This window comes from Rosa chinensis, chromosome 4, assembly GCF_002994745.2.
Source record: "Rosa chinensis cultivar Old Blush chromosome 4, RchiOBHm-V2, whole genome shotgun sequence".
NCBI classification, from domain to species: domain Eukaryota; kingdom Viridiplantae; phylum Streptophyta; class Magnoliopsida; order Rosales; family Rosaceae; genus Rosa; species Rosa chinensis.
In genome coordinates, this window is record NC_037091.1 from 13,290,452 (window position 1) to 13,308,678 (window position 18,227).

The 18,227-nt window shown below is 36.8% G+C and overlaps 1 protein-coding gene across 1 annotated transcript; it reads left to right on the forward strand.

Moving 5' to 3' along the window:
- Positions 1–5,237: 5,237 nt before the first annotated feature.
- On the forward strand, positions 5,238–18,004 carry LOC112198834 (protein FAR1-RELATED SEQUENCE 4-like). Its single transcript, XM_024339938.1, has 9 exons — positions 5,238–5,348; positions 5,454–5,525; positions 8,832–8,900; positions 16,453–16,791; positions 16,897–17,163; positions 17,218–17,463; positions 17,561–17,620; positions 17,873–17,950; positions 17,996–18,004. The coding sequence occupies exons 1-9, from the start codon at positions 5,238–5,240 to the stop codon at positions 18,002–18,004; spliced, it is 1,251 nt and encodes a 416-aa protein (XP_024195706.1).
- Positions 18,005–18,227: the final 223 nt, after the last annotated feature.

Below are 18,227 nucleotides of genomic sequence, written 5' to 3' on the forward strand. Positions count from 1 at the left end.
TTGACTAACTGGTGGTAGTGTCAAACAGTCAAACCGAATGTAATTGAGTAAAAAATGTGTTCATTTATTTCATTCTTAGTAATGTTTGTTTTGAATCTTTTCTTAATAAAGTATTGTAATGTTCTTTGTCATAGTACTTTTAATGGGAAATTGACCATGTAATTATACATAAAGCATCATAAAGAGGAAAAGATGAACTAGTTTTTATAGTTTCTAGGACTATTGGACTTGTGTGCTGGGTTTTGGACCATATATGTGTTTATTACAGTAGTTTCATAATATTCCTTGTTTTAACAACTTCAGGGACAGAGATATATATGTACAATGAGACCGCCGATACAGAAAGGGATACTGCAAGCACAACCCCAGGGAAATGGTGAAGGTATGGGCTGAGAAAGAAAAGAGGAATCTGGATAGGTAAGATGGACAACAATCTTAACTTATTTCTTGATAAGTAGATGATGGTGATATCATATACAAAGAACTGCTTGGCTTTTAGCTTAAACCATAATTACGAAGCTGGGATCTTCCTGCTAATTGATAATAGATGGGTTGGTGTACATATGCAGGATGGTGAAAAATGGAATTACATGCCCAACTGCAATTGATATAAAAGATCATGTTCTGGTCATGTTTTGTCTCTTGGATCTTCTTTAAACAGCAGCCTACAGTTTACTAATTTCCAGTTTCCAGGTCATCAGTTGCATATATTTACTTCTACTTATGGATGTAGGTTATGGAGAGCGCCTATGGATTCCACTTACTCCTAGAATGGTAGACATGCTCAGTGAATAAGCTAAAGTAAATAAAGCAGGCCCTGAGCCTTTGTTCTCTATTAATTATATGCAGCATCTCAGCAAGGAAAATTTCTGTTCTAGGACACTTTAGGATGCCGGAAAGGGATCACTATCACATTTGCTTTAGTTATAGGCATGGTTAATGTGCAATGGACACGTTTTATGGACAAGTTTATGTTTTTTGGGTTTATGTATTTATAGGCACCTAGGCAGTGTTAATTCCTTGTAAATGTTGGGATGAATATTGCTTATGGAATGAAATGGTTTTTGGAATCAAGGATGTGTTGTTCAATTGTACAGAATGTATGTCTTCTCTTCTATCTCAGATAATTCAACACCAACAATAAACCATTGTCTAACAAATGAACATGAAGAAAAAAGAAAGAAAAAACTGTTGTCTAGATCATCTATCTACAATAGTTATTAAACATATTTTGTTTTAGGATGCAATAACACACAATGGCTTTAACAACTTTTATGTTGTCCGGTTCAAAGTCAGTCAATAGTATTCAATTACTTTGCTGATCTCCAAGCGTCCTTCAGACAACAGTTTTTTACAAAAAAAATGTTCTCCAACTGTTCTTTACACGTCCTATCCTTACAGGATCTGCCAATTGAAATTGCTTTGCACAAGAGTGAAGGTACCAACTCTGTTGTTCTTTGTGGTATTCAGACAACAGACTGGGTAGCAACTGCTGTTGTACTAAATTTTATCAGACGACAGTTTTCTGGTATTGTCTGATTCATGTATCAGACGGCATTGAGATAGACAACAGCAAACCTTATACTCAGACGACAGTGAAAAACTGTCGTCTGATTGAAAAATTGGTGTAGTGTTAATCAGGCCATTGAAAGTAGTGAATCTCATCAATGGCAGCAAGCAATGGAAGCAGAAATTAATTCCATGAGTCAAAATGCAGTTTGGGAATTAGTTGAACCTGACCCCAACCAGAAGCCTATAGGTTGTAAATGGGTTTTCAAAACCAAAAGAGATGCAAATGGCAACGTAGAGAGACATAAAGCAAGATTAGTTGCCAAAGGTTTTACGCAGAAGGAGGGCATTGATTTTACTGAGACTTTTTCTCCAGTTTCTACAAAAGACTCGTTTAGGATAATCATGGCTTTGGTGGCTCATTTTGATATGGAGCTGCACCAGATGGATGTTAAAACAGCTTTCTTGAATGGTGAACTAGATGAAGTGATTTATATGAGGCAGCCAGAAGGGTTTGTACAAGCTGGAAGTGAAAACTTAGTGTGTAAGTTAAGAAAATCAATTTATGGCCTAAAACAAGCTTCTAGACAGTGGTACAAGAAATTTGATTCTGTGATTTCTACTTTTGGATTTACAGAAAATCTTGTTGATGAGTGTGTTTATTTGAAGACTGTTGGGAACAATTTTATTTTTCTGGTACTCTATGTGGATGATATACTTTTGGCTAGCAGTAACATTAAATTGCTTAAAGATACCAAGAGTTTTCTGTCAAGGAATTTGGACATGAAAGACTTAGGAGAAGCATCCTATGTACTAGGTATTGAGATTAAAAGAGATAGGGCACAGAGACTACTTGGTTTGTCTCAACAGAATTATGTTACCAAAATTTTAAAGAGATTTGGTATGGAGAAATGTGCAGCTGGAGAAGTTCCCATGTCCAAAGGAGATAAGTTAACCAAGAAGCAAAGTCCCAATAGTGATGTTGAGAAAGAAAATATAGAGTCAAAGCCTTATGCCAGACTTGTAGGAAGTCTCATGTATGCACAAGTCTGCACTAGGTCGGATTTGTCTTTTGCAGTAGGGATTTTGTCAAGATTCCAATCTAATCCAGGCCATGAACATTGGGTAGCTGGGAAGAAAGTGTTGAGATACCTGCAGAGAACTAAAAACCACATGCTAGTTTATAGGCAAGTGGAGGATCTGAAACTCATTGGATTCTCAGACTCGGATTTTGCAGGGAATTATCCAGACTCCAAGAAGTCCACTTGTGGATATGTGTTCTTGCTTGCAGGAGGTGCTATTGCTTGGAAAACTATGAAACAAACACTTGTTTCAACTTCTACTATGCAAGCTGAATTTATTGCAGTATATGAAACTGTGTGTGAAGGACTTTGGATTAGGAATTTTCTCATGCAGACCAAAGTATTGAGTCACATTGTGGCTGGAACACTTGTAATTTATTGTGACAATGAGGCTGCAGTTTTCTTTAGCAAGAACAGTAAAAGGTCAAATAATTCCAAGCATATTGATCTAAAGTATTACAGTGTTAGAGAAAGTGTAAAGCATGGTGAAATAGCTGTTTTGAGTATTGACACAAATTCACAGCTAGCAGATCCTTTCACCAAGGCATTGTCAGTAGCAGCATTCCAGAAACATACAGCAAGCATTGGAATTTTAGCTAATTTAGATGCTTAGGTTCAGTAGAGAGTTAGTTCAGTTGGAGCATTTAAAATTCTAAGGTTTTCTGAGTTCTTGTATTTTAGTTGTGATCTTTTATTTTTTGTTTATCACAACTTCTTTGTAATGACAGTTTTTATTATCAATAAAATTTTGAGGTATTTCCAGTTATGATTTTGCTACAGCTTTATTGTTTTGTTTTGGAAATTATCATCTTGTTTTGAATATCATACTTGCTATCAGATGGCTTAAATCATGTATAGCATGATGTTGAGGTTCAAGCAATAATTTTAAGCCATCAGTGTTCAGTAAATTTGCTTGAGTTTCTGGTTTTGGAAACATAAAGAAGGACCTAATATATGTTTACTTGTTGATACACATTAACATATATTGTATCACTTCTGGTTTGACATATGTGGATTGCAGGAGCTTATGTTTGTGGTTTTGAAACTCTGCATTTTTGTTAAAATGTATACTGTTTCTTGCTCTGCATAAGTAACTGTGATCTGACCATGTTGGAATGGATTTTCGATTTGAGTTTGTTATCTGGCGCGCACTTCAGTAAGTTAAGTAGGTTTTGATGTTCTCTGGTGCAAATCATCGAGCATGATATGTGTGAGTCCAAGGGGGAGATTGTAAGATCAAATATGGACATAACACATATCATCATAAAGTAATTGATGATTAGCTTAATATCAATCCTAGTTTAACATGGATACAAACAGTAAATCAATACTAGTGACTTAATGAATAGTGTATCAATTCATTAAGGATAGTAATCTATTGCTTAGTCTACAAGGAAGGCTACAAGTTGTGATACATTAAGAATCTAACTAGGAAACCTAAACCGATATGGATAGCTTTAATGGGAAGCTTCTTGAGGTTTAAGTCACCTATATATACAGATGAATTGGTCCCTGATTACTACCGACGTTTTGCATATTGTTCTGTCCATTGAGAAGCAAGTTGGTAAGTAACAGAAGACTATATTCAGTGTTCGTGTTTTTAGCATAAGATGGAATCCATGCCAGTGATTGCTGAAGGTAAGCCTTGATCCCTTTTATGATTTAAGTGCATATGTTGTGAGCATGTAATTATGGTTTTACAAGTCGCAGCTCAGAAGGCCAGGGGGTGGTGGTTACTAGCGATACACATTGTTTAGTTGGTGAAGTCTCATGTTGGTTGGTGGTATCTCCGATCAATTAGTGAGCGAGATAGTTAGTTGGTCATTGAGATTGCCAGTCAGATGGTTGTGGAGTCGCTACTGGTGAGATTTTTCAGCGAGGTAATTTGTTAGTTAATTGGTAGATGGCGAATTGGTCGATTACTGATTAGTGAGATTGCCAATTGGTTAATCAATGAAATATCTTATCAATTAGTGAGATAGCCAGTAAGTTGGTGAAGTTACCGGTTACGTGATTGTAGAGTTGCTGATGAGGTGGCGGTAGGGAGAGAATGGTGATAAACATGAAGCAATCATCACGAAACTACATATTTTCTTTCTTCCCTTCCGGTGCCATTAACAAAACTTTGTTGCTCATACTCTGTCTCTGTAGTTTTTTTGGCTTATTTACACAGTGCTTGTAAATGTTGTTTTAGTATGGAAAATTTAAAAATAATTATTGGCAGAGAATATAAGACAGTTATTACAGACCATTTCATATTGTCCGCTCAGGGAAGGACTCCCTGCAAGGCAAAGAATCTCCCCTGGCCGGCTTTAGAAGGAAAATAGTCAAACCCTCGATTTTTGTCCAAGGTTCACTATTATTCTCAAATTAACTAACTAGTTACTTGTAAAACCTGTGGTTTTTTTTTTTTTTAAAGAAAAAAAACATGTGCTTTTTGTCCAACTAGAAAGCACGTCTAGAAGTCTCTGAGCTTCTCGGAACGACTTGGCTTTCGAAACCTAGGTTTCGACTGGCGGCGGCGCTTCTTCCTCCGAGAAAGGCGACGATCGTGGACGACGGCGACGTGGGGAGAGATCTCTGTGGCGATCGTGGGTGCGACGAGGGGTTTTCTCAGTCCATGATGGCGGTCTTCCAGTCCAAGCGATGAGTGACGAGGACGACAATAGTGGGAATGGCTGGGGAGTCTTTGTGGTTGTCGTCTGGGCTGTAGAGGGCAAGCAAGAGTCGGATCTGACAACAGCATCTGGGCTTGAGGTCACAAGGCCTTGAGTCGGGCTTGGCGATGGTTTGGTTCTGGGCTTGTTCCAATCGGAGGTGTAGATCGGAATCTTTGTGTTTCCTGTATAGCCTGGATTGTAGGGCTTGACGGTGTTTGGGATTAGCATAGCGGCGGAGCAATTTGCAGTCTCTGTCAGATCTAGGCTTGGATGGGTCAGAGTTCAGAGTGGTGGGGATTTTTTATTGAGGAGATTCTCTGTTACGAGAGGCAACATGTCCTGATAGTGTTGCTTTGTTGGAAAGGTCGGCCACCAAAGCTGTGGTCGAAGGGCTTGCCGCCGAAGGATAGGATGACAGCGGACGCAGAGGAGCAACAAGAGGCTCTCCTGCTGTTGGCTTGGGCTTAGGCATGGATCTCTAGGCCTGGGCTCAATCTTGGGTTGATGGGATAGGGGCCTGAGCTTGGGTTGCTGGGCCTGTTTGCTTTTGTTTTTGTTTCTGCTAGACAAGACTGGACTTGGGCTTGGGCCTATGGGCTTGGACTCGGGTCCAGGCAAATGGGGCCCTAATGTCTTAGGGTATGAGCCTGTGTGAGGTTAGATTAACTTCTATAAGTCGTCTTTCTAGTTTCTTGCTTGTGCCACAATTGCGTGATTGGCAAGTGAGGGCTAGTTGTGTTACACCCCATATCTGAGATACCCTTTTTACTGAGTTGCATGAAATTCCTTATGGTTACCGTTCGCGGTTATAATTTTAACGTTTAGGGGGTGGTTAAAAATTGACTTTTTGTGAATTAATAATTTGAGAAAATTTCCTTCATGAAAGTTGTAGAGGGCGTTAAACCGAGCGCGTGCATATGTGGTACGTAAAAATCGGAGTTCGTATGCAAAAGTTATGAGTGAATTACGAAAATTACTGTTCATGGTAAAATTTGAATATATATGGAAAGTTACCCGGGTAGGTTTCCAAAACCGGAAACCCACCCCTCCTTCTCTCTCCTCTCCCCCGATTCTTCTCCTTTCCCCTTCAGGTTCTCCTCTTCCCCTTCGATTCTTCACTTTCCGGCCACCATCCGGTGTGCAACCGGTCACCACAGGGGCGCCTCAACCCGCTCTTGACACTAGTGACCTAGGATTTTGGAGTTTTGGCCGTGAAAGTCCGGATCGAAGCAAGGTTTGCTCCGGTTGCAGTTTTGGGATTTTGCCGATTTCCGGCCATTCCGGCCACCTCCGGCCACCAGATTCACATCGAAGGTTTGGTTTTTGATGGAGATTATTTCCCCTAAGGTAGTTCAGTCCAATTTGCGTTGTAGAGGTTGAATTGACAATTTTTCATTTCTAGGGTTCTTGAAGTTTCGGGGCTTTCCTTCGCCGGCTTGATTCGACCACTTCGAGGTAAAATTGGATGATGTTGTAGTTGGGAAAATTGTTAGGCCTGTTGTGTAGATGCTAGTGCCGGAATTTGGTGGTCATCGGAGGAAGTGGTTGCCGGCGCGTGGTCCCCACGCGCCGCCACTGTAGGTAGCGCGTGGGGGTGCGTAGAGCTGTGTTTTAATTGCAGTTTTAATCTCATATACTCTATAACGATTGTAGAATGTAATGTATGAAGTTTGGTGGAAATTGGAGGAATTACGAATTGTGTTTAATTGATTAATTAACGATTTATGTGAATTCGATCGCCGGAATTCTTTCGAATTCACTCTAGAATTTATTTATCGATGAATGAATATGGATGGAGTATTAAGGATGGAAATTGTAGAGGGTTGAGGAGTCGGATGTTAGGAAGGGGGATGTTTTGAATTTCCAATTATAAGTATCGTAAAGTTAAAGTTCCGTCATGTGAATTATATATATTTATGATTGTTATTCGTACAGGACGAGAGGAGTCTCCATACGAGGAGAATCATGAGCGACGTCAGGATTGACCGCATATTGTGAGTGGACCTTTGATTTTAATTGATGCATGCAAATTAAATTCCGCAAGTTTTAAGTTATTGATTTATCAACTTAATTATCGAGCATTTTATTTTGGTTTGGATTATTGAATGTTTTATTGGTTTGAACTTTTGAATTAAGATTCGTTATGCTCGATTTGAGGATTTTGTTTTATGCAGATTCGGAAATTTATACTATTGATTTTATATTTATATTCAGCTCTTTGAGCTTTTTATGAGATTTACGAAATAAGAATTCGAGGAAGCAAAACTTTATACTTCTTTATACCCTACTTATATTGGAACTTGAGATGATCTTGGCGTGCGGGGTCACGTCTTTATACACTTGGATTCTTATTTCGTGAGATATGTGGGGAAACTATACAGAGTTATTGGCTTTCGACGATCTTCTCCCTCACCATACGCGGGTCATGTGCTCAGGTCTCCTCCTCACTTACTTTGTGTTTGTGAGTGGCAGTTGAGGTAGCTTTCTCCTCCTCACGTGGGTGGTAGTCGAGGTGATATTCTCCTCCTCGCACAATCTATGTGTGAGTGGTAGTTGAGGTTATTAGTTCTCCTCCTCGCACAATCTATGTGTGAGTGGCAGTTGAGGGTAGGTTGAGCCCGAGGGGCTCCATTCCCGTATGGTGAACCCATTTTTCTCCCCATATTCTTTGTTGTTGTTCTTGACTAGCGGGGCTAGTCGGGTTTTCTTATTTGTTGCATGCATCGGGAGTTTTATGGATATAAATGTGGAAAAGTATAAAACCCTTTTTCTTTCAATTATTTATTTTTGTCCACTCACTCTAACGTTTTTATATACTTTTCCCTGGGCCCTTCGGTTTCAAATGCCCAGATTGCAGTATTGTTGCTCGGTGTACGAGTGTGAGCCATAGTGACCGCACCTGCTTCCGTCATCACCTTCTGTAGGTTACCCGTTTAACCTACTGCACTCCTTGTCTATTTATATTCCTAGAATGCTCTGATTACTAAGGGATATGTGACCCAAACTTGTATGAATTATATTTGAGGTCGATGACCTAACTTTGGTGATTGTAGTAACTTTTACCTTTTGGAGATTATGTATGATGTTATTAACTTTGAGATGGGTTTGGTTGAATTTGGGAGCAGGGTGGCTCCAGGAGTTATGGTTGGATGATTAGAAGTGAATTTTGGTTTTCCGCAGGATTTTGGGTTATCCATTTTTAAGGGAGGTTATGCCGAAATTTTTGGTAAATCTCCTTTAAAGGTGGGTCCCGCAGGGCCACTTCGGATTCCAGGGTGGAATTCGGGGTGGGTCTTGTCAAGTTGAATGATTTCTTTTCTATAGGAGGCGATGTTTTTTCATTCTTGTATAGGCTCGCTTAAATGTGAGCGACCCAGTGATCTTTAAAGGTTTGCTTTAGCTTAGGTAGGTTACTCCGGATTTTCTTGCCGGATTTCTTATGTAAGTTTTGGTAGACTTCAGCCTTTTTGCTGTTGATCTAATGAATTCAACTTCTATTTCAAAAAAAAAAAAAAGGTTCACAAATTATTCTCACATTAACTAACTAGTTATTTGTACATACTTGCTTGTGGAATTACAGGTTGATATTAGCACAATGCTTGAGGAAGCTGTCAATATTTATGTGAAGTTCTTGCAACTCCAAATCAAGGTAATAAAATATATATAAGAAAATTTTAAAAAGACAATTATGGTTAGTTTATTAATAGTTATGTTAAGAACTAGTACATAGCCAATTAATTTAGGGGGTTAACCTACTTAGTTAATTTTTTACACAGTTGTACTCAATTGTCATTTTATCTAATCTAATGGTTGAGAATAATTGGGCAAATAAACTTCATTTCAACTTATAGATTGTTCTCCTATCTTAAATTTGAATCTAATGATAGTTGAATACAACTTAATAAAAGTTAGATTTTGTTTGAGCTCAAAAGTATTTTTGGCAAGATCCCTTTAGGGGGTTAAGCATAGTGGGCCGATACATGCGGCCCAAAAATAAGCCTACTTAGGTTTGGGTTACAGCTTCACCCATTCCGAAATCCATGAGGAAAACGAGCCCTTATTGGAATCAAGTAGCGGAGATTGAATAGGAAACTTCAATCAATAATCCTTCTATGGTAAGGAACAGTCGAAACCCCAGGATATAAATACCAGATTTCAAGGACAAAAAAAAAAGAACAACTCTTCAATCAATCAATCTCAACGATTATCAAAGCCTCTCTGGAGCAAACCTACCTGCAACTTAGTTGCAAACCAATGAAGCAAGAGTAACGCCCTCGCAACCCAACGAAGCTAAAATCACGCTTTAGCAAACCCCATGCTTTCTCCCAACTTCCCAGTGATTGCTTTACTTAGTCTACAACACTAAGTATCGATTCGGTGAATGCAAGAGATCACAACCAAGTCATTACCCGTAAGGCAAGAAATCCTTTTCCGAAAGGCATTGAAAAGAACCTTGTGATGAGGTTGGTGCTTTCCTCATCCATAGCATTTGAGAAGAAGTCAGGTCAAGGGACTCCCCGACGACTGCACCCCGTGGTGCTGGCAAGCTCACGCACTCACAAGAGATAGTTTGCACCCAGACTGGTTTTGGAGCCAAACATTTTGGCATGCCCAGTGGGACACTACATAGCGACGCGATCGCAACCATTGGGAAGTCAAGCGCAAACCCTTACCAAAAGGTTTATGTAAATTGCCCTAAACATAAGACCTCCAGTTACAGGCCGCACTCACTTGCAGACTGTCATGGTCTTTCAGACGAACAGGTGACTAGCCTCAACCTCAAAGAGGGTCGTGGACCTCGACTTCACGGATGAAAACGAAAGAACTTGAGCGATGACCTGAACTGTACTCGATAGCTGCGACACTAGGGTAGGAATTTTTCGCCATCGAAGATGGAGGTAGGTATAGAAACGCCTACCCATAAACAGCGTTCTCATGGTTTTAGTTTTGTATTAAAAATTGTAGGAAAATGATATTTATAGGCAATCTGTTTTTAATAATACAAAAATATACTTAATGTTATCCAACCGTCCATTCTTATTTGTGCAAGTGTACATCGTTGCATTGAATACTCTCTAAAAAATTAAAATACACACACACACACACACTTAACTTTGCAGTTACCTTATTTCACTCAAAGTTGAAGATTGATCTGATAATTTCCCATTTATTTTTACAGTTGAGTCAAATTTGTTCTATGAATGAAAGAGTAAGAATGTGAGATAGAGCAAATGAGAAAGAAGTCGATGACTTGGAGTGGGAGGATGGTTGCATTTGCAATATTAGGAAATTGGCAATAAATCTGAATTTGAAATTGAAATCAAAGTAGGCCATTTCTTGTTTCAATGCGGTTGTTGGAATTGGCGACTTGAGAGTTATAGACCAGGAGGCGTAGATGGGAGAGACTGAGAGAGTCGCTCTAAAGTGAGCAAAAAATCCTAAAATGGCCCTTTTTTTGGCTTATACAGCTTCCTTTTTTTTTTTTGGAGTATGGGCCTCGATTGGGGTGTTCTGAAATGCCGGCCATCTTGGTCTTTCAGTTGTACTATGCTTCAATACCTAGTCGGAGGTGAGGTTAAAAATTTCAATTAGACGAAGATTTCGTATTTTGACTTAAATTGTGAATGTCGATTAAAATTTTGATAAATAATCTTTCAATGTTGATAGTTAACTAGTTTGTTTTATATTTAGGGTGGTGCTATTCATACACCTATTTTCTCTATTCACACACCCCCTCTATTTTTCTATTACTTTAATTCAATTTATTTTTACAGATTACCCTAATTACCCTTTCTTGCAATTCTAATTATTTTTCTTTTTTCTGTTTGGCAAGTCAATCATGAATCAATTATCATCTAAATTGCAAAGTTTGTCCTCATACAAGTAGGAGGGGTAAGACGCATACTTTACTCCTTTGTTGTCTAGGGTTCCTATATTGCACCTAGCTTATTAAAGTTTCTCATCTCGTAAAGATTGGCAATAAGATATTTTCAGACGTAGTCTGCAAATTTGAAACATTTCTAAGTACCCAAAAAAAAAAAAATGGAGTATGGTTCAAAATTAATTGAACAAGACTTACCTGAGGGGCTAGACAAATGCAGACACACGCATAAGCAATCGTGTTTTAGATAACTGTATTGAAAGAACACTCATCCATAAATAAAAGTTCAACATTAGGCTAAAAACAACACTAGACTTTGGAACATTATTTCCAATATGTAACAAGTAGATCATATGCAATAATATCTCAAACGTTGCAAAATAGCATCCAAAGAAAATACAATAGCACTTCAGTAAAAAAGATTGTTGTTATGAAATGGCATTACGAACAATGTTAGTCAATGCAGAGTTTTATAATGGATATTAGTAGTCACAGAAACTTTCTTGATTAATTCCTCATCACTCAAAAGTCAAAACTTAACTTCTTGGTGCAAATTTTCAAGATCACGGTCAAAATTCTGATGTAAGCAAAAAAATTGAATCATCAACCCTACATAAGATTTTAAGAACATTAGCTAATGACCTAGAAAAACAGTTAACCTCATTAAAATGGTCAACGTTTAGGAAGAAACAAAGGTGCTCCTCATTTCAGTTAATATTTTAGTTGCTCTACAAAAATAAATAAGACAAAACACTCAATTTCCTTGATTACTTCTTCATCACTCAAAACTTAACTTGTTCATGCTAAATCTAAAGAGAAGTTAGGAAATTTGATACTAATTTATCACACCCCAAACCCGGGGTATGAGTAAGGGGTTTCAAGCAAGAGAAATTTAGAATAAGACCAAATTTAACACAATTTAAAGTGGAACCTTAAGGCAAGAATAGTTCAGCTTTGGAGATTTACTAAAAATTCATTTGTACATAAATGAACTTGAAATTTCCTAGAATCAAAGTAAACACAATAAGGTAGAGCATACTAAAATTTCATGCAGTTTGGAGTTTGGGAAGTAAGGCAAAACTTGAACACAAACTTACTTGCAAAATAAGGGTTTTGAAGTCCTCGTTTGCAGCAAAATAAGGGTTTAGAATTTGACTATAATTGACTTGCAAAATAGGAAAAAAGAAAAAAGAAAAAAAATCAGAATTGCAAGGGAGGGTAGTTAGGGTAATTTGTAAAAATAAATTAAATTAAAGTAATAGAAAAATAGAGGGGGTGTGTGAATAGAAAAAATGGGTGTGTGAATAGCACCAATATTTAACTTTACAAATAGTTTGGGACAATTTGTCCTTCCTTTAGTGTGTTATGGGCATTGAACTTTAGTAATGCTAGGTGAACCACCTTTTAGAGAACCACTTAGAGCCCACCTTAGGTGGCAGTTTATGTGGCATATCTATATCTTATTTCTGACTTTTATATTTCTATGTTTTCTTAATTACGATTTATTTTTTTTTACTTTATTGATTTTATCTTTTAAACCCTTTTTTTTTCTTTGTGATATTTTCTGGGCAACGTCTTCATCTATCAGACGTTGTTTTCTTTTCCACTCCTCTCACCCCTCCTCAATCCTCTCATCTCTTCTTCAATTGATCAACCTCTTCTCAATTTGATATCGGTTTCCTCACAAGTATCGTCAACAAACACTCTCCTAAACGTGGTTAGGTGTTTTTTTTTTGTTTTCTGAGTATGATATATGAATAGCATAGCTTGTTTGGAATTAGGGTTTAGGTGGGAAGTGGATTTGAATTAGGCTTTGATCAACACATTCTCGGTCTAATTTTAGTTTCCTTACAAGCGTTGTTAATAGAGCATTTGCCCATTCTGATCGTGGTTAGTTAGTTTTTTTTTCTTTTTTCTTTTTTTTTTAGTGAAATCACAAATAAAATGTGTGGGGGAGTGGATTTGAGAAGGCATTGATCAAATGGAAGAGAAGGTGAGAAGATGACAACGTCTAATGCAGACATCTCACATACTAGATCAGAAAGAAAAAGAATAGGGTATAAAAGATATTTCAAGAAAGTAAAAAATAAATAAATAAAAGGAATTTCATAAAATATAGAAATTATGCTATGATGATATGGATATGCCACATAAGCTGCCACCTAAAGTGGGCTCTAGATGGTTCCCCAAAAGGTGGTTCACCTAGCATTACTCTTTGAACTTTGATTCGTTTAAGTCAAATTGTCCTAAAGATTTTGGTTATAATTTTGTTATTGTAGTCTTTTCTTTTTTAAAAAAAAATATTGGATGACAAATCTACTAGTTGGCATTGCCAGTTCCCCAGCGCGATTTTCCGACCCCTTACACTTGTATTTGACCTTAAGATTCTTGTAGCTTTCCTTGTATTTGCCTAGGCTAGTAAAACTGTAAAACCGCTGTTAGCCTATAAGTCTCTTCTTTCTGTTTGAAAGCAGTCTTATCTTACAATGGAAATCATCTTTATGCCAATCCCACCCATTGCTTCACTTAAAGCATTGCAGCACATATACATAGAATGAACTATAGGCCTGTTTATAATCCAAAGACAGAGAGATCTAGTGAGTTACACAGACCAACGGTCATTGCGAGATAAGATATTTATGTTTTTACTGCACAATGTTTTGCCCTTAATCTACGCACACATACAAAAATGCAAGGTTATCTCTTGCATGTTATTGAAAGATTGAAGCAATAAAAGAAAGAGGATCATTATCAACAAAAGTACATAGTAAGAATTGGGCAGTACGTTGGTCAAGCAAGTTGAAGTCAACAAAGCTTGATGAATTTCATAGTAGTCAAATAATGAGATGGAAAATAAGAAGTATTTGATTCTCAACAAATATTATATGATTCCCAATTGTGTAAGGGGTATATATACAACCCTATTGTATTACAATCAAATTGTACTACAAGTCAGTACAACCTATTGTGCATGACCTACATATATATAAAAGCAGAACTTCAGCTAGCATAGTACATTAGTACTAATATTTCCTAATTTTCTATTATTCACAATTTTGATTTGGTCATTATATATATAGTGAAGAGAGAAACAATTAAATACTCAATCGTATCACAGCCGAACAAACAATCCTTAAAAATATAACAGTATATATGAAGTGTGGATTGTAAAATTTACTCCTAAAATTAATTCTCGAGACCATCTCTAAAGTCATACATATCTAATGTCTAAAAGTTTCAATCTGTAAACAAAATCTTGAAACATTTCCACGGATCCCTTATGCCTATGCTCAAGCTTCTAGTATTTTTGTTTGGATCCGGCTCCTCTAAAGTGAGGAGTCTGTAAATTTACTTGAATTTCATAAAATCTTGACTCTTTATCTAATCTAAGGGCTCTTAAAAGTGACACATCATTCTTGGATCAGTTTTTGGTTTTCTACTCTAACTCTAGTTAAGGTGACGTTAGTTGTCGTTAACTCTAGCAAAAAAAAAAAACTCTCCTCTGCGTTAAAGACTCTGCTTGGCGTCAAAGCCTGCTTTGCTCTGCGTGACTTGCTACGTTGTTCTTTCTCTGCACTTCTATGGAAAATCGTCCATGGTTACAAGAAGGCATGAATACAATCAGGTAATTCCTCTTTTGAAACGGCCTCTTGATACTTTATTTGATATATGAACTAATTGTTATGTCCACTGATTTATGAAGTACATAATTTATTGGTTTCTAAAAGTCAAATAGTTCTACTTAGAATGAATTAGGTTAAACTCTCTAGTTCGTCAATCTATATACTTTTATTTGTACAGGAACTAGGTTAAAATCTAGTTAAAATTGAAACTTCATATTTAATAATCCTTGAGGTCGAGAACTACATCAGTTTGAAAACTTCATAGATCTTCCTGTGAGTTAGGCCGAATACTCTAATCTATTAATAGGCTCCTTCCTCTGTTCTTTGACATACACACTAAACCGAAAGTCTTGCTTTCAATGACTCCTCAAGCCATGACCTATTTGATCCTTCATAACCAACTTTAGCATTGAGTAAAGAAAAGAAGTATTCGCTATTGGATCCTTCAGTCGTGTGGACATCATATATATATATATATATATATATATATTATGTATCTAGAACTATATCAGTTTGGTTTCTTTATCAGTTTATCTATGCTTAATGTAAAGTCTATGAACAAAGTGCATATTTGGACAAGAGAGAAAAATATGGATTGCTATTCCATTAAAACAATATTACTCATATTGAAAACTTCATATTTAAACAACATACAACGGAAATTGCATAAACTCATCTATAACTTGATGTCAATCTAATAATCCTAATGAATGAAACATTGCAGCTTCCATTAAATTATTAATATTTCTATACTTGTGAATTGTTGTATCTTGTAGTTAATATTTGTCTTGTATTATTACATATGAAGTGGGACGGATGACAGTACAACAAGTAATTTGGATGAGGGCATCCATAAGTCTCTTGATTGGATTCCTAGAATAGGTATGCAATTTGATACAGTAGATGTTGCATTTCAATTTTGGCGTAAGTACGAAGGCCGAACTGGTTTTGGGGTTCGAAAATTGTACGCAAATAACAGTCGAATAGATGGAAAAATTACTACAGTTAGATTTGTGTGCTCAAAAGAGGGTTATCGAGTAGCAGATAAACGAGATCATCTAACAAAGAAACGTAGAGCAGAAACAAGAACAAACTGTCTTGTACGATTGGGACTGCAATTCAATAGAGAAAGTAGCAAGTTTGAGGTTCATGATTTTGTACATGAGCATAATCATCTTCTGCATACTCCAGAAACGTGTCACATGATTCCATCTCAACGGAATCCAACAGATAGCCAAGCTATTCATATTGATTTTGCCGATGACTCTGGACTTAAACCAAAGGCTGCACACCAATTTTTTAGTCAACAAGTTGGTGGGAAGGAGAATCTAGGATAAACTGAAAGAGATCAAAAAAATTACTTAAGAAGTAAGCGGCAAAAGGATATGGCATATGGAGAAGCAGGCAGCCTCCTAAGATATTTACACAATCAATCTTGTGAGAATCCCTCATTCCAATATGCTGTACAATTGGATAGTGAAGAACAGATTACAAATATATTTTGGGCAGATACAAGAATGATTATTGCTTATGCTCATTTTGGTGATGTCATTACTTTCGACACCACATACAGTACTAGTAAAGAATATAGGCCTTTTGGGGTATTTTCTGGGTTTAATCATCACAGAGAGACAGTACTATTTGGGGCTGCACTCCTTTATGATGAGACAGCTGAATCTTTTAAGTGGTTGTTCCAGACATTCTTAGAAGTACATAAGCAAAAAAAGCCAAAGACTATATTTACAGACCAAGATCCTGCAATGGCAAAGGCATTGGCCGAGGTGCTTCTAGATACGTTTCATGGATTATGTAGTTGGCATATAATGCAAAATGGAATCAAGCATTTGGGATACCTGATGAAGGATGGCTCATTTTTTCTTACAGATTTTGCAACATGCATGTATGAGCACGAGGAAGAGAAAGAATTTGAAGATGCTTGGAATGCTATGCTATGCAAATATAATGTTTGCAGCAATCCATGGTTGGAAAAGATATATGAAATTAAGGAGAAATGGGCTAAATGTTACATGAAAGAGGTATTTACAATTGGTATGCGAAGTACATAGCTTAGTGAAAGCCTGAATAGTGATTTAAAAGCTTACTTAAAGTCAGACATGGATATCATGCGTTTTTTTAAACAGTTTGAAAGGGTCGCTAATGAAAAGCACTATAAGGAGCTAGAAGCTGAGTATAATTCTAGGCAAAAGTTATCGAGAGTGAAGGTACAAAAATCACCTGTACTACAACAAGCAGCGAAAATCTACACTCCATCAATCTTTGAAAAGTATTTCCAAGAAGAATTTGATTGGTCTTCAGCAGCTATTATAAAACAGCGTGAGGAATCTACTCATACACATGAGTATACGATTGCCATTGTAGATGAAAAAAGAGAGCATAAGGAGCATAAGGTGAAATTTCAAACTTCAGACCAAAGTGTCTTCTGCAGTTGCATGAAATTTTAGAGTTTTGGAATTTTGTGTTGTCATTCTCTGAAAGTTCTTGATGTATGGGATATTAAAAGAATTCCTGATCAATATATTCTTAAGAGGTGGACTAGGGAGGCAAGAAATGAGGCTGTTGCAAGCATGAATGAAGCCAAAGTAATGGAAGATAAGAAATTGACTATAGCTGAGCGATATAGAACAGCTTGCCCTATATTAGTTGATATTGCATCTCGAGCATCTGGAGATGAAAAAGCCTTTGAATTGGTAATGAAAGTCGCACATGAGTTAAGAAAACAGTTTGAAGACATCTTCTTGGATAACTCAACAACGAGTATTGATGAACTGCATAATTCTTTGTAAGGTGGGGATGAGAGGATGGTTCAAGAAAGTCAAATTGAAAGCTTACTTCAGAAGGCAAAAGGTTTGAAGAAGAAAAACAATTGTAAAGGTCGCAAAAAATGCCCTAAGGCTTGGCATGAGAATATAGGCAAGGGAAAGAAAAAATCTTCTAGGAAAGATAATTCAATTCAAGAATCAGATAAGGTAGTAATAACTTTATATTAATTGATTACATGTCATATGTTCAACAAATTGATTTATTTTTCTTTTCATGCATGTATGAGTTTATCATGTGTAGCAAATTTAGTATTTTTCTTTCTTTCTTATCAAACAGGGTCAACAAGTTGAACCATCGAAAAAGAAAAATGAGAAATCATCTGATAAAGATCAATCAGTACCACAACAATCTCAGGTAAGAAAGGTTGTTATCATGCACATGTGAGTTTATCATATGCAGGTAAATTAATTTTTTGTTCACTCTTGTCAAATAGGATCAAGAAGCTCAACGATCAAGAAAGAGGAATAAGAAATTGTCTAGTAAGGATCAATCAATACCTCAACAATCCCAGGTGATAAATGGATTTTGTATAATATGCACTTATAAGTTTATTATATATGTGTAGAGTTAAAAAAAAAAAAAAATTGTTCTTGTCAAACAGGATCAAACTCAACCATCAAGAAAGAGAAAT

Bases quoted from the DNA above. Each gene is read 5' to 3' on its own strand.
- LOC112198834 (XM_024339938.1), top strand. From the start codon at position 5,238: ATGAGTGACGAGGACGACAATAGTGGGAATGGCTGGGGAGTCTTTGTG. The intron at 5,349-5,453 runs GTCACAAGGCCT...CCTGGATTGTAG, and splicing joins CAACAGCATCTGGGCTTGAG to GGCTTGACGGTGTTTGGGAT. The intron at 17,164-17,217 runs GTGAAATTTCAA...ATGAAATTTTAG, and splicing joins GAGAGCATAAGGAGCATAAG to AGTTTTGGAATTTTGTGTTG.